The sequence below is a fragment of the Camelus dromedarius genome, chromosome 29 (assembly GCF_036321535.1).
Source record: "Camelus dromedarius isolate mCamDro1 chromosome 29, mCamDro1.pat, whole genome shotgun sequence".
Taxonomy (NCBI): domain Eukaryota; kingdom Metazoa; phylum Chordata; class Mammalia; order Artiodactyla; family Camelidae; genus Camelus; species Camelus dromedarius.
Genome location: NC_087464.1, coordinates 15,693,148 through 15,717,683, shown reverse-complemented (window position 1 = coordinate 15,717,683; position 24,536 = coordinate 15,693,148). Strand labels below are relative to the sequence as shown.

At 54.1% G+C, this 24,536-nt stretch overlaps 2 protein-coding genes across 6 annotated transcripts in view; one reads left to right on the top strand and one right to left on the bottom strand.

The window, feature by feature from the left end:
• Positions 1–549: 549 nt before the first annotated feature.
• Positions 550–12,046, top strand: HAPLN3 (hyaluronan and proteoglycan link protein 3). Its single transcript, XM_031440550.2, has 5 exons — positions 550–670; positions 5,531–5,713; positions 7,277–7,645; positions 10,042–10,344; positions 11,067–12,046. The coding sequence occupies exons 2-5, from the start codon at positions 5,590–5,592 to the stop codon at positions 11,351–11,353; spliced, it is 1,083 nt and encodes a 360-aa protein (XP_031296410.1). The 5' UTR covers positions 550–670; positions 5,531–5,589; the 3' UTR covers positions 11,354–12,046.
• Positions 12,047–13,583: 1,537 nt separating this feature from the next.
• ACAN (aggrecan) overlaps positions 13,584–24,536 on the bottom strand; it is a 60,965-nt gene continuing 50,012 nt past the window's right edge. For 3 of the 5 annotated variants that reach the window (XM_031440544.2, XM_031440541.2, XM_031440542.2), the window contains 6 exons: positions 20,627–20,740; positions 17,383–17,541; positions 16,870–16,952; positions 15,895–16,039; positions 14,905–15,087; positions 13,584–14,487 (listed from right to left, as the gene is read on the bottom strand). In XM_031440544.2, the coding sequence (XP_031296404.2) occupies positions 14,411–14,487; positions 14,905–15,087; positions 15,895–16,039; positions 16,870–16,952; positions 17,383–17,541; positions 20,627–20,740 (761 nt within the window). In that variant the 3' untranslated portion in view covers positions 13,584–14,410. The remainder of the gene's footprint in view (positions 14,488–14,904; positions 15,088–15,894; positions 16,040–16,869; positions 16,953–17,382; positions 17,542–20,626; positions 20,741–24,536) is intronic. The other 2 variants (XM_031440543.2, XM_064480571.1) reach the window with 1 other exon arrangement.

The following is a 24,536-nucleotide window of genomic DNA, read 5'->3' as shown; positions in this document are numbered from 1 at the left end:
AGGCTGTTGGGAGCACCAGCCTGCTTCCTGGGCCCTGCCTTCCCCCAGGGCTACTCATTCAAGCCCCACCTACTGGGGCAGCATCCCTGTGCCTGACGCTAAGAGGCTGGCTGATGGTTTCATGACCTCCAAACTCAGGGGCAGGAGGGACGTCAGTGCCCCCTTGCCTTCTATGGGGGGACAGGCAGGCATACAGAATGCTCACCCCGCCCTCTCCTGAAGGTGGGGGGCAGCCATAGCCCGCCTGCAGTGTGGCGAGCGGCTCCTCCTGTTTAGTCCCATTGCTTTAGGTGAACCTAATGTGTTCTAATGAGATCCCCCCTCTACAAACTTTCCTCTGCCACCCTCCCTCACCTCCTTCCCGCAGATGTGACAGCCTCAACACCTGGACACTCCCTTCGCAGCTTAGCCAGCAGCTCCGCGGGTTGGGGGTGGTCTCCGGCCGAGACTGGAGACAACCCAAGTCTGTAGCACCTCCTCCCTTGGGGTCCAGCCCATGGGAGGGAAAGGGACGTGTGCGCCTTTAAGGGGCTGGCCCGGCGGGAGCACGGAAGTGTGTCCGCAGCCGTTTTCTTTCTGGCCATTCAAGATCCCCAGAGCCGCCTGCTTCCTTGAGCCCGGTCAGCCCGTAGCCCAGAGCGGCGAGCCGTCGAGGAGCCGCCTGGGGACGGTACGTGGCTCAGGGGTGGCCAGGCTCCTGGGGGCCTCCGTGGGCCGATTCCCCTTCCCGCTGTGGGTCTCCTGCAGGCCCCACGCCTCCGGGGGCAGGGTCTGGGGAAGCGGGCTAGAGGAGTGAGCTGGGCACCGCGGGGCTGGGGCGGGGCTGGGGCGGGGCTGGGGCGGGGCTGGGTTGTGCTCGCCGACGGGGGGCGCCCCAGGCACAGGTGGGCTGAGAGCAGCGCGGGGCGCGGGCTGACTTGCGCGGGATCCTTCTGCGCAGACCCTTGTCGGCGAGGAAGAAATCCCGAGGGAAACCCGTGGCCCCCGAGACTACCGCCCGGGACTAGCCCGTTTCCCACGGGGAGCCACCGGGTCCCTTCCCGTCACATCCTGTCTCTCTTCCTGCACAGCGTGTCGCGTGCCCGGCTCTGCCTGGCTCGGATGCTCCGGGGGCCACAGGAACCCTGCGAGCGGCTGGGGATAACTCGTGAGGCAACATGCGGGCGGACCTGCGCCCCTGGCCTCTGCCGGCCGGCTCTGGCCATCCCAGGGCAAACGCCCGTCAGGTTCAGGCCTCAGGTCCACTGGGGTTCCTTCCTTAGGGACAGCAGACCAGAGGGCAAGGGAGGGAGGAGGGTAGAGCCCTGGGTGGGAAATGGGGTCCCTCAGGGAGGAATTTTGGGCTCTTGAGCAGCCAGAAGGGAAACAGTGCGGGGCACTTGGACCCAGCTCCTGCGACCCCGTCTGCACTGTGGTGTCCAGTGCTGACCTCTGGAGTGCCTTTGCCCTCTGCAGCAGGGGGAAGTGAATGAGAGGCGCACTGGCCCCTCTCCCGCGGCCCTGCTCGGGCCAGCAGGCTGGGAATGCTGGTAGGAAACACCTCCGGCTTCCACTTTCCGGGAACCGCAGTTTTCAAAGGCTCTAATAAGCCTTGCCCATCCGGGGGCACCGAAGTCAAATTCCTCTCGGGCAGCCGGGCTGGTGGAGACCTGGATGGCGATGCTGCCCTCTGCTGGTGTCTGGGAGACGTGTACTCCCCCATCGGACAGTCAGGATAGTCGGTGGAGCTCCAAATTCTTCCTACTCACTGTCCCATACTCAGGAACCAGGTGGATTTGGATAACACAGTATCCCTTCCTACCTGGATTCTCCAAACTCTCAACACCCAAACTCTCACCATCCCAGCTTAAGGATGCAATAGATTTGGCATGGGAGGGATACTGGTATAACAGGTATAGTTGCTTAACAGAACTTAGAAGTTTTTTGATAAAAGTAGGAACCAGCTGAAGAAGTTGCAAAGACATTTCCTCTGTGCTAAAAAAATGATTAAAGAAGGTAACTTCACTCTGTGTCTAATTTTTAATTTTGATAAATCTAGTGTTTATTGAAATCCAATGCCCCCAAGGACCTACATCTTGAATGAGGAAGTACTTCCCCTGCTGGTGAAGGCTGCAAAGGACTGACTGATGGGATACGGGTACCAGTGTCAGCGGAGAGTTAATGGTGATGATGGTTTTTATTAGGATCACCCTTGCTTTTGTTAGTGCTCTGGTGAGAGTTGTATATGTTTTTGAGTAGTCTGCCTCATACTTGTTTTTCATCTAACCTTGTTGTTTTTTAATGCATGATTTTGCAAAAAATACACATTTTTTTCCAGGCATACAAATATTTTGTGGCAGAAATGCCTGCATTTGCTCAGCGTGGGGAAGCCATTTGTCACTGGGGAGCATCTGTACCGGATGAGCTGCTGCAAAGAGGCTGGAAACACTGCAGACAGAGGCTGGAGAGCCCGTCTACTCAAGGAGGAGGCTCTGGGTGCCCAGGGACAGGGTGGACCCTGGGACATCCAGCTCAGCACCAATAAGCCTCTCTGTCCTCATTCTACTTCCCTCCTGTTTCCAAACACGGAACCCCAAGGAAGGGAAGGGAAACTGACTCCTACGAGGGCCTGCTCTGTACTTTCTACATGTCACTTTCCTGAGTTTGCCATGGTGGTTCCAGGCTTTATTTAGAGCTGGAGCGGGTTCAAATCCTGGCTCTGCTTCTGCCTAGCTGGATGACCTCGGGCAGATAACTTAATCTTTCTGTGCCTTGATTTTCCCATCTTTAAAATGAGGATACCATTATGTCCCACCTCTAGGGTTTGTGGTGAGGATTAAATGAGACAGTGAGTGCTCATTAAACTCAGATGTTAGTATTCTGTTAATATTTTAATGCTGATCACAGCAACCCTGTTGGAGTGAGCTATTTGTTAGGCTGTGTGTGGCTATGCTACGTTCACAAAGACACTCAAGTGTGGTGGCTTAAATACACTAGGACTTGGTTTTTCTCTCATGACGCAGTGTAGGTGGAGGAGGTCCAGGGATGGTAGGGTGGCCCTGCCATTCATTCTGTAGTTTCCATCTCTGACTTTAAGGGGGCTGCTCTGGTTGCCAGCAGGGTCAGGGAAAGAAAACCAGGGGAATATCGCAGGTTGTTTTAGGTATAGGACCTGCATGTGGCATGTGTTCTCTCTGCTGCCAGCCAGTCCCGAGTCACATGGCCTCTCCCTGCTGCAAGGGAGGCTGGAAATACAGCCTTCAGCTGCCTGGTCATGCACCTGTCTAGAACTCGCTCACTCTGGGAGAAAAGTAGAACATATTGGTGAAAGATATGCCATGGTGAGTTTTATTATTGCCACTTCACAAATGAGGACTCCTGCTTGGAATCATGCAGCTAGTAAGTAGTGGAGATGAGATTTGAACCCAGAGCTTCCTGCCCCCACATTCTGTGTTAGCTTGTTTGTACTTGGGCTGCCCAGATTCAAGTCACCAAGAGGCTTTGTAGGTGTCACTTGGGGATTCCTCTTGGACAAAAGGCGAGGCTCACAGTATCCTTCTGAAATGCATGGCACAGAGGGCAAGCCTGGGCCTCAGTAGCTCTGCAAAGACATCTAAAGGAACAGTGGATTCTACCTGTCAGCTTCCTCCACATCCACTCCTTCTCCAGCAAGAGCTCCTAACTGATTTGGAAACAAGAATGTTTTCTCCACAATCCCACCACCCTTACAGGCCGGTGCTTTGCTTGGCTTTGCTTTTCCCCTCCCTCCTTCTCTCCCTCTCCACTCCCTCCCTCTCTCCCCCTTTCTTTCTTTTTGCCGTTTCCCTCCCCCTCTTCTGGTTCCTACAACACAGGCATTTTTAGGGCCACATACTTACAGTCAGAGCAGAGTGGCAATTCTGTGTTCTGCTTTGTCTATTTTAAATTACACCCTAAGCATGTTCCACGTTGCTGCATGATAATCATAGTTATATGTCCAGATGCCTCCTGTCGACTCTGGTCTTGCTGCCCCCCAGTCCGCCTTCCACTCAGCCCCTGAGGGATGTTTCTCAGATGTAGATCTGATCCTGTGGCCCCCCTGCTTAAAACCATTACTGGCACTCCAGGGCCTGGGGGACAAAGGACACCCAGGGGCATCTAGACACTGGTCCTGTCAACCCCGCTCTCCTCCTCTCCCCTATATCAGCCAGGGCCTTGGTGGGAAGCAGAATTCACCCTAGATGTTTCCAATAAAGAGACTCTAGTGACAGTATCTAGAGAGGAGGTTTAGACAACGAGCTAGGGTGTCAGCGAGAGACAAGCAGGCCTCGAGAGGAAAAGGGAGGAAAGAGTGTTACAGAGCCCATGAGAGCAGGTGTGGAGGAGAGGAGCCGCCCGGCGGAGCTGTGGTCATGAGGGGACGTAGGCACAGCAGAAATGACTTCTCTCTCTCCCCTCCGGCCCAGCTCCTGTGTGTGCTTCCCATTGGCAGAATCCAACTGGAAGCCAGAGGGCCTGAGGGCCTGGGAGAAGTGACACACAGGGATCTGTGCAGGGCGGGGAAGGGCAGAGATGGACAACTTGTGGCACACCCGGCTCCCCCACCTGCACCTTTGCATTTGCTGCGCCCCCCTGCTGGGCAGCCCCTGCTGTCCTTTCCCACCTGGCTACCTCATGTGTCTTTAGTACTCTGTACCTTATCTTTGGACTCCCCACAGGACATCTCCTGCCTATGACTCTGCCCCCACCTGGACTGAGCGCCTCCAAGGTGTGACCTGGTCTTTTAATCATTGTGCGTGCTCAGTAAATGGTGATAAGCAGGGCAGGGATGAGGGGGAGGTGAGTGAGGCATAGCCTTGGGTACAGATTTAAGGGGGGAAGTGTGTGTGCCAAAAACTCAATAATCAAGATATACTATTTTGATGCAATATAAAAACAAATCAAATCAACAAACTACAGTCCATGGGCCAGCTGCCTATTTTATTTGAGTGTCCATTAAAACTGGAAAAAAAAAACCCAGAAGTAGTCTAGCATGGTATTAAAAAAATTTTTTTTGAACTTGACCCAGGATAAGAAATAAATTTCACATCATGACCCACTTCCACCTCATTCCCACAGATGTTTCTGGACTGAAACAAAAGCTTTGCAGTGCAGAACTCATCTTCACTAACCACGAATGCACCCTGGTATATTCTAGTCTGGTCTAGTCTCTTCGATGTCATTAAAAAATGCTGCTCACATCCTTTCCAATTCTATGCTGCAGTTTGAAAACTGTTGATACTGTCATACTGTCCTGTTCAATTTTCTCCACGGTCTTTTTGCTGCATCCTAACTACTGCTTAGGAATTGTTGGCTTGCTTGTCGCCCATCTTGCCTGCAGGGTGCAGTCCCCTGAGAGCAAGGACCTCATCTAGCTCGTCACAGCTGTCCTCTCAGCCTGGAGAACGGTGCCTGGTGCACAGAAGATGCTCTGCAATTTCCTGCGCGTGAATGAGTGGGTGCTGGAACCCAGGGGTGCCTGGCCCCCCGCCACAGGGCTTCTCTCACTGGCTTGTTTTTCTCCTCTTCCCAGTTTTCCCTGGGTTCCAGCCTTGCTCGGGACACCCTGGCGCTGCCACTGAGTGTGACGCCATGCACCTGCCACTCCCGGTCCTGCTGTTCCTGCTGTGCTGCGTCTCAGGACTGCCCTTCTACAATGGCTTCTACTACTCCAACAGTCCCAACGGCCGGAACCCAAGCAATGGCCACGGTGAAGGTTGGTGGCCTCTTGGGTCAGCTTTTTGCTTGGCCAGGTGACCAAAACCTCTCCTGGCCCCTGCTGTGATATGCAGGTTCCAGGCTGGGACGAGGGCCAGGGCATGAAGCCAGCAGCCCCTCTCCCATCTTGACCCGTGCAGTGAGTGGTCCAGCCTCATTTCTAAGATGAGCAGAAAAGGTAGTTCAGTTACTCTGTGTTTGCTGGCCCCTCAGACACGGACCCGAATACACTGGAGGATGATCACTTTTGCTTTTTATTCTTTCTCCAAAGTCCTGCCAATTTTTAAAAATCCAGCTTAAACATGACCTCCCCTGGTCTCCCCAGTGGAAAGGGGGCTAGGGGTTAGGAGAGATGTTTGAGTTTGAATCTCAGTTTTCCCACTTACTAGCTACGTGGCTTTGGGCAGGTGGACTTTTTAATCTGTGGTTGTCGTGCACCTACTATGCGCCAGGCACGCTTCTGGGTGCCTTACATTCATTACCTCATGTGATCCTCACAGAAACCCTGACACACGCAAGGGCTTGTTAGGTGTAGCCCTTTTCAGCATGAGACCCTCTGCAGGGAGCCTCCCTGTCTGTCTCCTGCTTAACGCCCATGCCACTCCCTGCCCTCACCCTGTGTGCTTCCAAGATCTCAAGTCCAGACCCAAGGTCACGAGACCATGAGGCCCCACAGGGGGTCCCAAGCTGGAGATGAGCCAGCCCTAGCCCATACACCTGCTTCCTGTGCTGCATGCTAGGCTCTGTGTTTCTTTGTACCCTGAGCCCTGACTGTAGTCTTCTCTAGAAGTCCTGGCCTCATCTCACCCGTGCTTCTTAGGTATTTGGGAAGAGTCATGGTGGACTGTTGGAGAGTGATGGGCAGACTGTGCCCTCCTGTGGCCAGTGTGTCAGGGAAGGAGACTCAGGGGGATCCGAGTCCTAGCTACCCGCCCGGCTGGAGGTGCTCTGGCTGCCTGCTGCACCAGTCCGCTTCTTGTGCATAACAAACCTACTGGCTTAGGACCGCAGTCGTGTATTTCGCTTGTGATTCCATGGCTCAGCATTTTGGGCTGGGCTCCATTTCTTCAGCCTTGGCTGTGTCTGCGGTTGGTGGGCAGGTCAGCCAGGGGCTGGTTGGTCTAGGATGGCCTCAGCTGGGATGGCTTGTCTCCACTTTCTGTGTGTTCTCATCCTCCAGCGTATGTGAGTCCAGGCTTGTTCTCATGGTGGTTGGTAAAGTTCCAAGAGAAAGAGTGGCCTCAGTCGGGCCTGCTGGAGCCTTGGCTCAGGACGGGCACAATGGAATGGTCACTTCTGCCGCATTCATTTGATCAAAGGAAGTGGCGAGGCCAGCACGGATTCAAGGAGGAAGGGGCATAGAGTCACCTCTTGATGGAAGGAGATGTAAAGTCATATTGCAGAGTGCGTGGATACAGGGAGACAGGCAGCATCGTGGCCCTTCTTGCAATCTACAACTCCTGAGCCTGGCAGGAGCTGGGCATGAGGGAGGGGGGTGGCCCTTGCAGGGGTACAGCTGTGCTGCAGCGGGTCCCCAGCTGCACCGCACCTCTCCCTGCAGGCCTCTTCAACGGAGTGAAGCTGGTGGTTGACACGCCTGAGGAGACCTTGTTTTCCCACCGAGGGGCCAATGTGACCCTCCCCTGCCACTACCACTATGAGCCAGACCTGCTCTCTCCGCGGCCCGTGCGCATCAAATGGTGGAAGCTGTCGGAGAATGGGGCCCTGGAGCAGGATGTGCTGGTGGCCATCGGGCTGAGGCACCGCTCCTTCGGAGACTACCAAGGCCGAGTGCATCTGCGGCAGGAGAGGGAGCGTGAAGTGTCGCTGGAGATCCGGGACCTGCGGCTGGAGGACTACGGCCGCTATCGCTGTGAGGTCATTGATGGGCTGGAGGATGAGAGCGGCCTCGTGGAGCTGGAGCTGCGGGGTGAGACCTGGACTGGGGCTGGGTCCTGGGGGCTGTGGGGAGGGGGCCCCGAGAAAGCATCTAGGCCTCTGTGCTTTGGGCAGATAAACATTTAACCCTCAGAACAACCCGAGGAGGAAGCTGCTATTATTCTCACCCCCATTGTACAGATGAGAAAACTGAGGCACAGAGAGCTCTAGTCACTTATCTAAGGTCACACAGCGCATAAATGGCAAAGGAGGGGTTTGACCCCAGGCAGTTAGGCTCCAGAATTCACTATGCTTTACTCCCTTTTGCTCACATCCTTTTCAGAGAGAGCGAGATAGGAGCTGATCACACAGCTGGAGTCAGAGCTGAGATTCAAGCAGGTCTGGCAGGCAACACACACCAGTGTGGCAGCCCAGAGTGAGTGATAGGGAGTGGTGGGGGCTGGGGTACACTTCTGAGCCCTTGTCCCTTCCGAAGGGAGCTGCCCTACTCAGGCCCAGCTGATGATGCCACACCAGAAGCAGGCCCAGTACAGCCAGATTTTCTGACTTGACAACAGAGGCTTATATGTTTATGTGAAATCTCTGGATCTTTATGTAGAAGTCTCCTAATTAAAAAACCCCATTGCTGTCCAAACCAGCTAGACCCCACAAGCCAGATCTTGTGTGTGGCCCCAGTTGCGATCTCTAAGTGACTTCTACCTTCTCTGTCCCTAGGATGAAGCTGTGTGTCCTTATAGCTCCCTACATGTTAGGGAGGCAGCTGGTCTGACTCCACATCCACCCCTTTCCAGCTGTGGCACCCTCCCCAGCCAGTGCCTCAGGCCCAGAGCTCCGGTCCCCTTGTGTGCAAAATGAGGGATAAGGGTATTTCCTTCTTCACCTCCTTCTGAGGGGATGAGGATAGAGTGTGGGTCAAGGGCCTGTCGGTCAATGGCAGACCTTTGCTGTCAGCACCCACCTTCCCTGTCCACATGGCTTAGGTGGTGGCCCAGAGCTGCCACATGCTTCGTCCCTGACATTGGGAATGTTGGGGGATGGGTGAGAGCCTGTGAGAGTCATTTGTCTGGGAACCGCAGGGGCACCCTAGAGAAACAAGAAGCCCTCACTCCATTCCCGGGCCTAGAAAGGCAAGAATTTGAGACAGAATCAGGCATGAAATAAGCCTTCAGCAGACACATGAGGAGGTTGTGTGCTGATCCTTGGGCCCCATGGGCCTCTCTGCCCCCTCAGCCTGGCTCTACCCAGGTGCCTGGCTTCCTGCCTCCAGTGAAGTTGGGAGTGTGGGGCCCAGGATGTTCTCAGGCCTCCCCGGCCACAGGAAAGAGTGTCCAAGGACTCCAGGCCCTGCTTCTGAACAACACTAGTCCCAGGCACTGGGGACACCCCTTCTCCTTAAGATTTCATCTGATTTGGGAGATACTGAATCGCGGGTGTTTAAAAAACCTTTTTATTATGGTAAAACTTCAAACATGAATGATGACTTTTGAGGGAGCCTGTGGCCCCTACCAGCCCCTGGCACCTGCTCAAGACCTCCCTGACCTTGAGCCTCCTTTATTAAGACCTTTTACCATCCCTCCTCTTCCCCTGAAAATCATCTGTCACACGTGGGAGGTTTCTTGCGTTCTCCTAAGAGGCTTCCCCATTAATGTTAGCGTTGATGTAGATGATCAGGTCTCAGCCACTGAGAGGGAGAGCCAGAGCCCAGGGGTGCGCTGTCTCCTGTAGACGGCAGCACCTCCTTGCCGGTGTCTTAGTTCAGGCTGCTGTAACAAAATACCACAGCCTGAGTGACTTATAAACCACAGAGTTTCATTTCTCACAGTTTTGGAGGATGGATGTCTGAGATCAGAGTGCCAGCATGGTCAGGTGAGGGCCCTCTGCCAGCTCTAAGATTTCTTTTTATGTCCTCATAAAATGGAAAATGCTGGGTGTGTGTGGGTCTCTGGGGTCTCTTTTATAAGGGCACTAACCCCATTTATGAGAGCTGCACCCTCATGACCTAATCACCTCCCAAAGGTCCAACCTCCTAATACCATCACATTGGGCATTAGGATTTAAACATACGAGTTTGGGGGAACCCATTAGACCACAGCACTGGGGTTCCTGCAACAGCAGTGTGAATTAGGTACTGTTCCCATTCTGCAGTTGAGGATATTTGTTGGCTCATTAATCCATTACCTTAACAAGCTAATAGTTCTCTGAGTACTGCTGTGCACCCAGGCTAGTCCTGGGAGGGAGGTGTAAAGCAGATATAGACGCTGCCTTGGACTTGACACTGGACAGGAGGTGACAGGTGTGCAGAGCTTCTCTGAAGGACTGTGTGTGTATGTGTGTGTGTTGGGAAGAGCATCTGTCCCAGTGGAGGTGGGTCTCCAACCAGCGGGGCCCCTGCCCACCCATTCAAGCCCCTCCTTCCTCCCTCCCCAGGTGTGGTCTTTCCTTACCAGCACCCCCACGGGCGCTACCAGTTCAACTTCCATGAGGCCCAGCAGGCCTGCGAGGAACAGGATGCAGTGGTGGCCTCCTTTGAGCAGCTATTCCGGGCCTGGGAGGAGGGCCTGGACTGGTGCAATGCAGGCTGGCTGCAGGATGCCTCGGTGCAGTACCCCATCACACAGGCCCGACACCCCTGCGGTGGCCCGGGCCTGGCACCGGGCGTGCGCAGCTACGGCCCGCGCCACCGCCGCCTGCACCGCTATGATGTGTTCTGCTTTGCTGCTGCCCTCAAGGGTGAGTGGAATGGCCGCACATAAGCCTACAGGTGGGAGGGCAGTATCTGGGGAGATTTCAGACCTCTCTGCCCCCCTGCTGGCACCTTTACCTGGAGGTCTGGAGCACCTGTGGACGTTAAAGCCACGTCCAGCTGAGTTTTGAGGGTTTTGCTGCTGTTGCGTCACACCAATCGTTGGTTTGGTCATTCATCAAACATTTCCTGAATGCCTACTATGTGCTGGGGCCAAGACTGAGCTCTGGACATCATAGGTAAATTAAATACAGCCTGTCCTCAGAAAATAGCTTATTTCATGAGAAGATGAATAAAAACAAAAATTGTTCAGTGCTATATCCCAAGCACTTAGAAAAGTGCCTGGCACATAGTAGGTGCTCAAGAAATGACTGAGTGGATGAGAGAGACTCTGACTGGTCCAGCAGAGGTGGAGTGCCCACACAGGGTGCAATTAGGGAAAGCTGGGGCAGAGCACAGTGGTGACTGGAGGGACCCTAGCTCCATGGCAGGTAGGATGGAACTCTCAGAGGGGATGAGGACTGAGCAGTTAGCTCCCAAAATTATCCACTGCAGATGCCTACAGCCTGGGGGCTCCCTCAGCTTAGATAGCTGTCAGGTCTTTGGGAGCTTGTTGGTGAGGTCTGGATGGGCTAGCATTGCTCCAGGCCCTGTTGTCCTCTCTGGCTGTCCCCACCCCTGCCCAGCCCTCACACCCCACGTCCTACAGGGCAGGTGTACTACCTGGAGCACCCTGAGAAGCTGACACTGGCAGAGGCAAAGGAAGCCTGCCAGGAAGATGGTGCCCAGATCGCCAAGGTGGGTCAGCTCTTTGCTGCCTGGAAGTTCCGTGGCCTGGACCGCTGCGATGCTGGCTGGCTGGCGGATGGCAGCGCCCGCTACCCTGTGGCTCACCCACGTCCCCACTGTGGGTCCCTGGAGCCTGGTATCCGCAACTTCGGTTTCCCAGACCCACAAAGCCGCAAGTATGGTGTCTACTGCTACCTCCCACGCTAGCCCCTGGGCCCCAGCCCTGGACCCACCCCTGCCCCTCCTTTGCAGGCTGTATTTATTGAGCAGTTCATTTTCCCTTGCAGGTTGGGGCAATTTTCATTTTGTTTTTATATTTTGCAACTTAAAGGTTTTTTAAAATACCATCTTTTGGTAAATCCAACAGATCCCCAATCCCCCCTCTACTCAGGTAAACACCCCAAGGCCCTCCCTCTCCAGGAGTCCCCCTGCCCCTCTCCTCTGGGCCACGTGAGCTTCATAGGCTCACAGAGGCTCAGTGCCTGTGAGCCAGTGAGTCCAGCCCCTCTTCCTGCTGGGTAGCCGCTGGCGCCCAGAGCTGGCAGTGACACAAGGGGCCAGGGCACGGTGGCCCTGGGGGAGGGAGAGGGCGAGGGCACCCAGGGGGCCTCTGGAGCTGGGCTTTGGGCCTTGCAGTCTCCTGCCCCATCGTGCTTCTCACGAAGCAGCTGGCCCAAATCGGCATGGCTGAGGAGCTAGGGCTGGAAGCCGGCCCCTGGGCTTCTGTGTGAGATCCTAGGGAAGAGAGACATTTCCCTCGCCTTTTTTCCTTTTATCTTGGTTCCAAAGAATCTGTAGTTTGTTCTTATGTTTCCCTTTTCTGGAGAGGGAGGGTGTTCTCAGGTTGTGTGTACCTTTTTTGGACAATAAATGGTGCTGTGACCCCTTTCTCCATCCCCAGCCCCCTCTGTGTCTCACTCTCTGTCCTCAGGGCCCAGCTCCCTGCCCAGTGGGCACGGAGGGCCAGCTCTGTCCCAGGTGTCAAAGGTTGGCTGGGTCTGTCCACTGGGGTGGGCAGGGAACTCCAGGGGCTGGCCCTTCAGGCTGAGTTGGTCTGGCCTTGCCTGCCCTGTGGCACCCGCTGCCTTGGGTGCTGGTCTAGCAGCTGGAGGCCCCGTCTGGCTTTCCTACCCTCCCATGCCCCAGCTGTGTGTCTGTGTGGGCCTGGCACAGGAGTGGGGGGATGCCTCTTGGTGCCTCTTGAGAGACGAGAGGAGGCTGTGCCCCACCAGTGCCTCACCCTCTGCCCCCAACCCCATGCCAATCTCAGGAAACCAGACCTTGTGCCCCTGCACAGGCGCATCCCCGTCACCCACAATCAGTTACTCAGCCAGTTTTTCATGTAACCCAGTGCTTCTTGGCTTGTGACCGGCAGCAGCAGTTTCACCTGGGAACATGTTAGAAAGGCAAATTCCTGCGCCCCATCCCAGAACATCCAAATCAGAAACTCTGGAGTGGGCCCCAGCAGACCCCCTCGCTTCTGATGCAAGCTCAGGTTTGAAATCCACTGACATAGTTATGCTCCCAATGAATCAGTAAATTAATTGATAAATTGCATAATTCTTGAGCTCCTGCTATGTGGCCATTTCTGCACCCTCTACTTTTACCCACTCATTCTTTCCAGAGATAGGTCACCTGAGTCCATATATATATTCACCAACAAATACTCAGCCACATGCAACCACAAAAAGACAACCAGCAAACTCACACTGGCACATGCAAACACCCAGACACCTTCACAAACACAAATCCGATGCCAGGTGAGTAAGTGTGATGATGGGGTGGCGCTGACCTGGCCTCCTAAGGAGGAGGCTGGTGGAAGGACACTGCTGGGCACACACACTCCAGCTCGACTCAAGGTCAGTTGGGAGAATCCATAAACAATCAAAATTGTTTCTGTTGATATCCTACAGCCTGCTTAAGGGCAGGATTCCCAGACCTTTTTGCTAGTGGCTAGCTATCCAGTTTACCCCAAAAATGTGTAAGCAAGATTCACGGTTCCCAGGCTTTCTGCATTTTTTTTCTTCCCTCTTATAAATCCTGATTTTGCCTGTTTTTGGACTCACTCTACCAATCGACTCCTCCTATGTGAGCAAACAGTGTAAATCAAAGGGCCAAACTATGGTAAGTGGCCAGATGCCTCATTGGAGATGTTCTTTGACAGTGTGCCAACTGGCAAAGCCAGACAAGCACCGGTTGGCTGTCACACACACAGACAGACACACACAGAATCCATCATACACACAGGCACCTTCATAACAATAAAGCACCACAAGTGTGACTCCTAAGCTTTCTGAACAAACAGGAGTCACATGCATTTGGGGCCATTTGATCACTGCCCCCATTCCTAACAGCCCCTTCAGTAGACCCTGGACCATGGTGGCCTTCTCTTTAAATTAGACAAAGAAGGGAAAAGAAAAGAAATAGATCTCTTCCAATGTCTTTATTATTATTATAATTATCATAATCTTTAGTTTTCAAAAATATAAATAGGTGCACGGAACCCTGGTGCCTGCACGGTCCCGGGGGTGGGGGAAGGAGGGATATGGGGTGGGGGGCACTCCCACTTGGAAGGCAGTGCCCCCCACCCAGTCCTGCCGAGATGGATACCTGCTAGGGTGGCAGACCTGGGTGAGAGGACTCTGAAAGAGGGACCCTCAGAGGGACTCCGGCCCCCACGCAGCAGAAGACCCCTCCATGGCTTTCTCCTGCCCGCTCACCCTTGGCCAGCCGGAACCCCCCTCCCCCAGGCTTCTCCCCAACACCGATGGTGCAGCCCTCCAACTCCTTCTCATCCGATACATTCAGCTGCGGTTCCGAGTTCTTCACGCCCTCAGGCCTCTGCCCCTTCCTCCCTCCTCCCTAGCTCTCCCTGGAAGTGAAAGAACCAACAATTGCACTGCTCTTGGATAAAATCAGGAAACAAAAAATAATCTTCTTTATTTAACTTAACCCCTCCCCTTCTCCCCCTATCCCTGCGCTGGTCCCTGGAAAGGCACGACGGGAGATTGAAGAAATGTCTCTAAACTCAGTCCACGGGTTACAATACATTTGCTTTGCTTTGGCATTTGGGTGGAAAATTAGATGCAGTTTTGGCGATTTGGGGGGTGGGCGGGTGCATACACAATGTGGGATTTTTTTTTCCTTCTTTAATGGAATTCCTTATATGACAGAAAGCGACAAGGAGAGGACACCATCCGTGTGGGATGTCAGCCTGGCGAGGCTCCTGGGCTCAGCATCCTGGGCACGTCCTGGAAGCTCTTCTCAGTGGGCTGTGCTGGGGCGGCTCCTCCTCAGGGGCCGGGAGCTCCGCTTCTGTAGTCTGCGCTTGTAGGTGGCGGCTGGGGTGAAAGGGAAATAGAAAAATCTGGGTGAACCCTGAGAAGAAAGTGGGCCAGCCTAGCCTCTCCCCATCTTGCCCCTTCTCCGCCAGCTCCCCTCCCGGCTGAAATCAGAGGCTCGTGACGGCAGCCTGAGGCTTTACCCACTTCCTGGTTTTGATTTTTCTTGGCATCACCTTGGGCTAAGGGGCTTCGGGCTGGTGCTGAAAAGGCAAGTGGGCCACCCTGCTTTCACCTTCATCCCCCTGGTGAAAGTGAGCCCTCCCCGGGAGCAGGGGACAGCGATATGACTAAGCCCACAGATGGTGCCGACGGGGGGAGTTCAGGATCCCGGGAGAGGGCCGGCCACTGCTGTGCTCCGGGCACAGGGCAGAGGACGTGTTGGCGGGATCTGGCGCTGTGTGGGGCGCTGCTCACGGTCTGTGCAGGTGATCCGAGGCTCCTCCCACTGCCCGCTGGGCTGGCACCGGATGGTGGGCATGTGGCGCTGGATGAAGCCCTCATTGCACTGGTACCGCACCAGGGAATTGATCTCATACCGATCCTTCTTCTTCCCGAAGATCCTGGCGTGCTCCACCACGGGGGGCTCTCCGCAGGCCACTGAGGGGCAAACATCCTTCAGAAAGGGCTCTCAGAGGGCCTCCTGTAATGACTCTTGCTGGTGATGAGCTGCTGTGGCCCACTCTGGCTGTGATGACACAGCTCAGAGCCCCAGGATGGGACACGGAGCCTGGACACCCAGCTGTGACCCCTGGCTGCCGGCCGAGGGGTGCTTTCCTGCTGTGCTAAGACTCTAGAAACCTGATTCTAACATCTGGGTTCCCCAGTGATTTAGAGCAGCACGAAGGGAACAAAAGCGAGAAAGATGGGGAAGGAGGGTGAGGGCCCGGCAGACTCTGTGACTTCTTTATGAAAACATTAGCGCAGGGGGAAAGTGGGAACTAAAGGAGGCCTGGGGGGCAGGGCGGGGGGCACAAGGCCAGAAGCAGGTGAGGAGTGCTACCTGCACCTCCATGTCCGCAGACCTAGAACTGAGGATCAGGACCTGACAACTCTGACTCATGGACTTGGGAACCCCAGAGAGGGAGGCCCCCACCCCACGTGCCATCGTGGGTGACTTTCTGTGCTGATATCCAAGGCACTGTGTGTGTGGAGTGGGGGTCAGTTCTCAAGCCTGTGACCTTCACCCTCTCCCTGTAATGGTCCCCCATATCCCTCCTTCCCCCCACCTCGGCTGGCCCTTTCCAGTGGCTCTGAGATGCTGGCACTGGGATCAGCCCCCCAGGTCAGCTCCAGTCGGCCTGTGGGCAGGTGAGGTGACATCAGCAGCCAGGTGACTCGCCCCAGGTCACACAGCCTGGAGTCTTGATTCTATCCATGCTGGACCCCTCCCAGGCTGCTGCCTACCTGTGCCCTTTTTACACGTGAAGGGCAGCTGGTAATTGCAGGGAACATCATTCCACTCGCCCTTCTCATGCCAGATCATCACCACGCAGTCCTCCCCAGCGGCAAAGAAGTTGTCAGGCTGGTTGGGGCGCCAGTTCTCAAATTGCTGTGGGTGGGAGCGGGGAAGAGGTGAGGAGAGGGCAGGGGCAGTACGGCCCCCGTCCAGCCCCTTCCTGGCAGTGGCACAAGACTGCCAGGAGTCCAGTCAGGGTTGTCCTAGGAGCCGTGCAACCCATAGGCCCTCCAGGGAACAGGTCATGCAGCTTGGCTGGGTCCTTCTCAGGAACTCAGGGCCTCCGGGATTCACAGTCCCTGTTAATGAGCTGAGGCCACTCTCTTCTTCCACATGGGCCGATGGGGCTGGTCACACAGGCTGCCTTGCGTGGGTAGGACTGGGTGGTAGAGACATGGCTCCCAAGTCCAGACTCTGCCTTCCCAGGCTTCTCCCTGTAGACTGTCTCTGGGACAAACGAGTCCCCTTTCCTCTAATCTATCTGCTCCCTTCCCCCATGACCTTATTCACATTCACCTCCTCCAGGAAGCCTTCCCTGAGGGGCTCTGCTGACCTCTAGCATTTACTACGTACTGTTCATCCGGCCCCTATGTTTCTGTCTGTCAGTCTCCTTGAGTAGACTCGAGGCCTCTGTGGGCAAGGAACCCTGTAGCGCTTCCATTCTGCCTCCTGGTGGCTTGCCTTCATTCATTCCTTGCCGTCCTCATCCCCCACCCTTCCCTTCATGCTACTACTCAGTTGTCCAGCCCTGGGCTGGTCTCTAAAGGGGAGATGAACGAGACAATCCCTGATCTCAGGGCTCCTGGGCCAGCAGCTGCTCAGTCAACGTCTGCATGTGGTTTGAATGTGTCTCTCTCTGGGGGGGGTCTTTATTCACCTCCTCCGGGCTGCCAACTGTCCCGGGTGTCCCCAGCAGAACTCACCAAGGAGTGTCCATCTGACCAGCGGAAGTCCCCTTCGATGGTCTTGTCATTCAGGCCAATCCACTGGTAGTCCTGAGCATTGTCTGCAGAGAGAATGTGGTCGTTGGGCACCCTGAGGGTGTCTGAGAAACTTGAGCTCATAGAGGCAGAGGGGATGGAGGGGTGGCAGCAGCTGGCTGGGCTCCTAGGAGTGTGCCACCTGCTTCTAAGGTCCTGACAGGACTCTTAGCACATGAATGTTTGGAGTGCACTTTGAACCTCCTCCCAGAGCTGACAGGGACTGGTGACAGCCACAGGGTTAGTGTGGGGCTGGCTCTGATGGACAGTGGGCTGTCCTGGGTGCAGCCACAGCCGCTGGCCCCTCAGGCTGTGGAAATGCCCTTCCCTCCTTCCCTCCCGCCCTGCCCCCAGCCCTGCAGCCTCACTGGCCCAAGTCTGCTGACTTCTGACGAGGGGGGCCCTTTGCCTGTGTGACCATTCCCCTCTCAGGCCCCGAGGCCCCAGCGCACTCACTGTTGACAAACTCTTGCTCCTCTGGGGTGACGATGCTGCTCAGGTGTGCCTGCTGCTTCCGGCACCGGCTCTCGGCATCCACCCAGGTCTCCCGGTCGGGGAAGTGGCGGTAACAGTGGCCCTGGAACTTGGTCCAGCCCTTCTCACACAGCTTCTGGTCTGCAACACAGGTCAGGAGCTTGAAGAGAGGGCCTGGAGGCCAACTGGGGATGGTGGCGGCTGCCAGTCTCCTAGCAGGGATTCCCGCGTTCACCCTGCCTTCCACATCACAACCCCAAAGGAAGGGAGGGCCCAACTGGATGGAGGCTCAAGCTGGAAGCCAAGAGGCCTGGCCCTGCCCCCGCCGACCCCCAGGAGCCCCTGGGCATGTTCCCACCCTCTGGGAAATGCCAGGGACCCTTTCTTTTCCTGATACCTCCCCTTCCCCCCACACAAAAAAGCTTTTCTCCTGTTGATGCCGGCTCTGCAGGGCTGGCTGGGTTCAGCAGGCCAGGTGAAAAGAGGAGGGCAGATAGGAGGTGTTTAGGCCTAAGGAAAAACATGGTTCAGAGGCTCTGAGGGGCTCCAGGGAGAGAGCGAGCTGTGGGGAAGTGTGTGAAGGCAGCAGCAGGCAGCGCTGGGGGCGTGAGATGGAAACTTGGGTGGGGACAGAGGAGCAGAAACTGGTCTGTTTAGGTTGAAATAAGACACAGAGCTCTAAGTCTACTGCTCAGAGCTGCCTCTAGAGCACATAACACCTGGCTCAAAGTTTATGGCCCAGGGACTCTGGCTTTTCATTTATTTCTTGGTGGCAGATGAGAAGAGGGGAGGGGCTTCTTTCCACCCAAACCTGTACTGGTAATGGGTTCTGAGTTCAGGAGAAGGGACTGGTTTGGAGCTCTTGGAGCCACCTAGAGGGACAGACAGAGGCAGGGGCGTGATGGAGCTGGCTCCTCAGGCTTGGGGGAGCCCTCAGGAGTGTATCTTCCCAGCTCGGCCTTCAGTGACATCACATCGGTAGTTTTAACTGGCCCTGGCGGGAGTGCCACACCGCAGAAACTGGTGGGTGCTACAAATCAGGACTCCTCCTTCCTCTTTGAGAGCCAGTTTTAAAAATCTGCCAGCACAACTCTGGAGAGAGGGATTTCCAAGACCCTCTCTTCTTCCCCTGGTGCCTCCCAGGTGAAGGGTGGTCCCCCAGGGCGCTGGGGCTGAGTGTAGGGCTACGAACCCCTCAGGCCATGTGGCAGACTCCCCGGTCTGGTTGTTCTAGGAAGGAAAGACCAGCACCTGAGGGGAAGGATGCGTATGCTGAAGGGGTGGGTGCTTTGGCAGGGCTGGAAGGCAGACACTTGGGAAGACCAGAGAGAGAGAAGAGTCAGAGGCCAGCAGCCTTTGAGGAAAGAGGCAGAGGGGCAGGAGGGCTAAGGAGGATGCCGTTGGTCCCCCACTGCCAGTGCCTTCCCCAACGGTTCGGAAAGAAAGGTGGAGAGGCTTCAGAGGTAGCTGAGTGCCTGAGGAAACCAGATATATCATCCCAGGCTGACTTCTGGGGTCAGTTCTTGGGCCACCTCGGTGCCTGAGGGCTGAGCTGCAGCTGGAGGGTGCAGCTGGGCTGGGAGGAGCCAGGGCCATGCAGGATGGAGGCTCCGGGGAAACAGAATTCCAGGAAGACTGGAAGAAGCAGGGCCAGAGGCAAGGCATGAAGTGCCTGTGAGGTGGTGAACGTTCAGGATTAGAACAGAAAGAGAGACACAACCCTGCTCAGCTGGGCGCCCAGGCCCAGGGCCCAGCTGGGGGACTCCGGCACCCCCTCTCTGCTCCATCAGAATGCAGAGCGCTGTGTGGGCTCCGGCAGAGCGCCTCCTCTCCCAGTCTGGCCCCCAAGGACTGTTGTCTGCGTGGACATTCCAGACCCTTCTCTCTGTGGCAACTATTATCACACCCAGGAGAGAAAATCCTTATAACTCTCCACTCCCATCCCAGGCAAGATCCCATGCACCGATTTCTTGGAGTCTTGGAGTGAAGGTAGAGGGTGGGAGGCTGCAGGGAAGGAGAAGGGTCCAGGCTTTTTCTTCCAGAAGCCTTGAGTTCCTCCTCTAGTCTGTAACCTTGGCAATGCCTCCAAGGAACATGCAATCCAAAACTACCTCCCCACAGGATCAAAGGGAGACTTCTTAGGAGTTTCAGCTGCTGTCTGGAAGTTTCTGGGATCTCTAACTTGAGAGCTCACTGAAAATGGCTTTGAGCCCCTGAACACTTCCAGTTTGGCACGGACCATTGCTACCAGTGACCGCAAGCCCCATCTCCCTTTCTGCGCTGGGCTGGTCCTGAGATCCAAGAGGATGGGGAGGCTAGGAAACATCATAGGTGAGAGAGCTGCAGGCTCAGTCTGGTCTTGGGAAGTTTCTGGCCCACAGCTCCCCCTGGCAGGGCCTGGCCCAGGGGCAGAAGCAGAGGGGTTGGCAAGGCCCAAGAGGGGAAATGCAGCCCCTGTTCCTTGCAATGAGGCTCTGTTCTTTCTGGCCAGCCTTTTGCCTTGCACAAGGGGTCGGGGGAGAAAGGAAGCATGGACAGGAGTGGCATGGACATGGCAGCTGTCACAGTGGTGATGAGGACAAGTGACACGCAGCAGTCCCTGGGCATGCATGACTTGAGCATGCTGATGACATGGGAGCTCTCAGACACACAAACCATAGCTCCTGCCAGAGAGGAAGAGAAAGGCAGCTTGGCCTGTGTGGCACAGTGGCTCCCAAGGCCATGGAGGGGCCACAAAGGTCCCATGGGCAATACAACAGGCAGACACATGCCCATGACCATGCTGGGAAGATCCGTGGCTGTCATCCGGAGCAAGAACCAGTGACTCCCACCCACAGCTTTCTTCAAGACAAATGCATGGAATTGACTCTGTCTTCTCAGTCTGATGCATGCACCAGCTTTGATGGTGGCATCTGGGAGCCCTGGAGAAAGTTAGTGTTTTAAAGGCCCCCAGAGCCCCACCTTCCAAAGTGCAGGCTGGTCTGGCCTGCGTGTCTCTTCTGCAGTCAGATCAGCCAGTGCCCCAGAGGAGGGTTTCCGCAGGGAACAGCAAGAGAAGGAGTGGGAGTGAGTGGGGCCAACTTCTCAGTTGTGGCCCCTGAAGTGGCTGTCTGGATGGATCTTGGGGCCCCAGCCAGGGCCTAGAACCTGTGGTTAGCAGGGAAGGGTGAGGGAGGAAGAGGGGGTGCAGCGTTAGTAACATTAGCTGAAGCCGAGACGGTCGTACCGATCTCACACAGGTCCCCTTGGTAGCTGGGAAGGCATAAGCATGTGAAAGAGTCGATGGCGTCCAGGCAGGTGGCTCCGTTCAGACAAGGGCTTGAGAGGCACTCGTCAATGTCTGCAAGAAACCAAGGGCCACCATTAGGACTCCTGTTGGCAACTCCAGCTTCGCAATTGCATTGCAGCTTCTTTATGGGTGGCCAACCCTGCTGCTCTCCAGAGCCCTGGGAGGGGTGGCTGGATTTCCTAAGAACTGTTGCTGCTGCTGCTGCTGCTGCCGCCATCTTGGAGTGCTGAGCCAAAAATCCAACAAGGGTTTTCTTGGATGTGTGTGATTCTTGGTTAGCAAGCTTGGAGCATTGGAGCCAGGTTTCACAGTGGGTAAAGAGATCTGGTGCTTCTGAAGGCAAATGCCTATTGTGAGGGTGAGGTTGGAGTTTTTCCAAGATGCCTTCTCTTGTGAATATTTCAAGAGGCCTTGGGGTCTGAATTGGCTCTGAACATGGCAGTGAGCAAGGACACTGGAAGTCAAGTTCTTGAAGCTTGGTTAGAGCTCTTTCTTTTCCGAGCTTTCTCTATAGTTATGAACCAAGGAAAAAGGACAAGGTTGTGCAATACTGAACAGACAAACTAGAAGTGGTTCACAGAGTACAGGCCCATGAGAAAGTGGCAGCATGGGATATTCACATGAGACTCGTTAGATTTTGGGGGGTTGCAGACACCTTCTTTGTCTTCAGTAAATAAGATTCTAGAATATCTTCTAAAGATGAAGCCAACATCATTCTCTTACGAGGAGGGACAGAAACCCAGCCTAATATTTTCCCATGTAATCTTCCAGCTTAAGACCTCAGAACATGGACATTTCCAATGAGTCACGATTTCTAGAAGGGCTGCATTGTGGGAGACCAGTGTCTGAAGCCTACAAGGCACTTTATGAGTGGCCATCCACCAGCATGAGTCAGGGATACAGGCAGGTCCCCAGCAGCCTCTGTTCCCCAGAGGACTCTTCTTTCCTTCTGATCCAAGATGTTCTTTGTGAGCCGACTTCTTTGTGGGACTTATGTTGGTAAGTCATTGGCCTTTGCCTCAAATTTTCACCCATTAGCCAAGGTGAGAACTGAATCTCCTAATCTGTTTTTTCTGCATCTTTCAGTGAAGTCAGAGACCTAGAGATTCTCTTCTACTGTCTTATTTGTTCTTCAAAGGCACCTGCTGTTTTTTTTCTGAGTTACTTCCCCTGGGAGCATGATAAAAGGTACTGTGAAGCTCCTCTTCCCAGGAGATCAATACAATTCTGCAATGAATGGTTTCCACTGCCTCGAGGGGCAGCATAATATGTGCAACTGTGTTCCTACGACCTTCAGGACCCGATGTGTCTGTGGGTGGTCTCCACTTAAGCAGCGTCCCAAATAATGTTCCAGGACTTCATTCTTACCTCTCATGAGAGCAGACCAGATCTTAAAGACAATCCTCTGGGAAGAAGGTAAAAGCACTTTCTTCTGGATCCTTTTCACTAGTGCGTAACAGATGTTATCTAGAGCAGGGTTCAGTTTGTGCAATGGATGGCCTGGAAATCTCAAGTCTTCAGGTATTTCTTTCTTCCCACAAAATTCTTAACTTCATTTCAGGGACTGTACACCATGGGCTAGAAACCAACAGTTTCAAGTCTGAAACTGTTCCAAGCAAACCCAAAATGCATGGAGGAACAGACTGAAATCCCAGCATGCACTTGGATTCCCAGCATGCACCAGGATTCCCAGCAGCAGCAGTAGCAGCAATAGGTCAGGCTGGTGGGCTGGGCGGAAGCTGGGGGAGGCTCTCCTGCTTCAGAAAAGCTACTGTTCTCTTTCGTCCATTAGCATCATTATGGGAGATGGGAAGCACTGGGCAAGGGGGTATTAAGCAAATGGAGGCGCTAAAGCAGTTGTATAGAGCAGGGGACAGGAGTGGCCCGTGGGGAGAAGAGCCAGACATGAACTCTGGGGCTCTGGCCAACCCATGGGGGAGAGGGCGGGAGGGAGAGGCCCTGAGGGAGGTCAGGCCAAGTGGCTTCCAGCTGCTCCAGGGGCTTATTTCACATCACTCATCCCCCTAGGTGGCCTGAAGTCCAGGGGCAGTGTTGTTTTCCTTTGGTGTTCGGCCAGAATCTAAGAAGGCTGCAGGGACTGAAACTTAAGGAACCAGGCTCCTGGACTGTTTTATGCAGGGCCCTGGAGTCACAGATGAGGGGGGAAGGGAGGGGCACAATCATGAAGACCTGAGAGCCTATGAGTGGCACTGGGGCAGCTTAGAAAGGCTTTCAGCACTAGGAAGAAGGCTGAGCATCCTGTGTGGGGCTTTCTTGTTAGTCACTCAGGCCTGTGGTGCCTCCTCTCCTATTCCTCTGGCTTGAAGAGCTGCTCCAGCCCTAAATCGCCCACCTCTTCCTGTGAAGGCAATTAGGATACTGCTTGTCTTCTGGAATCATGAGAAGAGTGGGCTGGGACCTGCTGTGAGTAGTTGGGGGACCTCAGACAAGGTGACAGCAGATGGAGGATGGGAAGAGTTCTGGGCAAATTGTGTGAAGGAAGAGAGGAAAGAGAGGGAGCGAGTATCTCTCAAGAATCTTTGAGCCCAACACTTTGTCTCACACACATGTTATCCTCCCAACGGCCCTATGGCATGGGCATCTTGTGCCATTTTACAGATAAGGAGACAAATGAGGTGACCTGTCCACACTGGTAAGTGGGGGAGACAGATTGGAGGAGAAGGAGGAGAGAATTAGATCATGAGGTCAGCATGTCATTACCATTTCTGCTGCACCAGCTGAGGGCTCACCTGTCATTACTGAGCAGGGACTCTAGGGAGCGTTAGAACTCTGAGTCCTGTTCCCACTACTCTAACCAAAAGGGATGGTGTGTTCTTGAACAAGGCCCTTGTGATATCTCTAACTTAAGGGAGAAAATAACTGAGAGCCTCCTGATACAGGCAAGGGGAATAAAGATACTTGCAAACAATCACTTTGTTTTCTGAATTGGAGACCTCAGCCCTCCACCCTGAATAGGTCTTGTCCAGCTGTTGCCTATGTCAGAGCCCAGGACCTCCAAGTTAATTTGGCGCATAGAAAAGCCTGAATGAAGAGTGACAGCTGGTGCTTTTACTCAAGTAATACCCAACTAAAAGGGTTAGCACTCAAAGACTATGGTATGAATGAGACTCCTCAAATTGTTCAGTGCACAACCTGTGCAGCTGTATGTGGTGATCTTGAACATAACTTTACTGGACTAGGATAGAGAAAAATCCCCTCAAGAAGCAAAAAGACAATTTCTTAACTCAATAGATGCTCTGCACCCTGCAAAGACTTAGGGTCAATCAGGATGAACAGATTTGAGTAAATATACTCACTTTCTGGTGTATCACAATTGATAGAAGGATTATAAGAACATATTTATCAGTTCCAATTTGCTTTGAAAACAAACATGATTAAATTAAAATGTTATAGTTCTTGAGATTATCCAGTCTTTTATATTTTAAAGGTTGATGTTGAATGTAACTTTGATATCCTACTTCTTAAATTCAGTTGGTTACCTGTTAACATCTGCCCATGAACTTGGTTAAATCAAGTCAGTAAGGTGTAATTTGTATTTTCACTTGTAACCCTGTATTTTCACTTGTTTTGAAAGCATTTCCCCTACCCCTGAGGGATAATGTTTCACTGGAATTCAAACATCAACACAGGGGAGGAGACAATGAAAGACCACAGATCAGAACCCCAAGTCCACAAAGTGAAAAATGTCAGTAAAACAGAAAAAAAGGCTGATTAAATTTTAAGTTCATGCCCTTCTAACCAAGAAGTTTAGAGAAATCCATGCAACGCCAGTGACTCCTGGGAAATTTGATGTGAAATCTGAATAGAATAGTATTTCTCAACCTTA

Excerpts from the sequence above, each read along its gene's own strand:
- HAPLN3 (XM_031440550.2), top strand. The coding sequence starts at position 5,590 with ATGCACCTGCCACTCCCGGTCCTGCTGTTCCTGCTGTGCTGCGTCTCA. Across the intron at positions 7,646-10,041 it reads CGTGGAGCTGGAGCTGCGGG|GTGTGGTCTTTCCTTACCAG; the intron begins GTGAGACCTGGA and ends CTCCCTCCCCAG. Across the intron at positions 10,345-11,066 it reads CTTTGCTGCTGCCCTCAAGG|GGCAGGTGTACTACCTGGAG; the intron begins GTGAGTGGAATG and ends CACGTCCTACAG.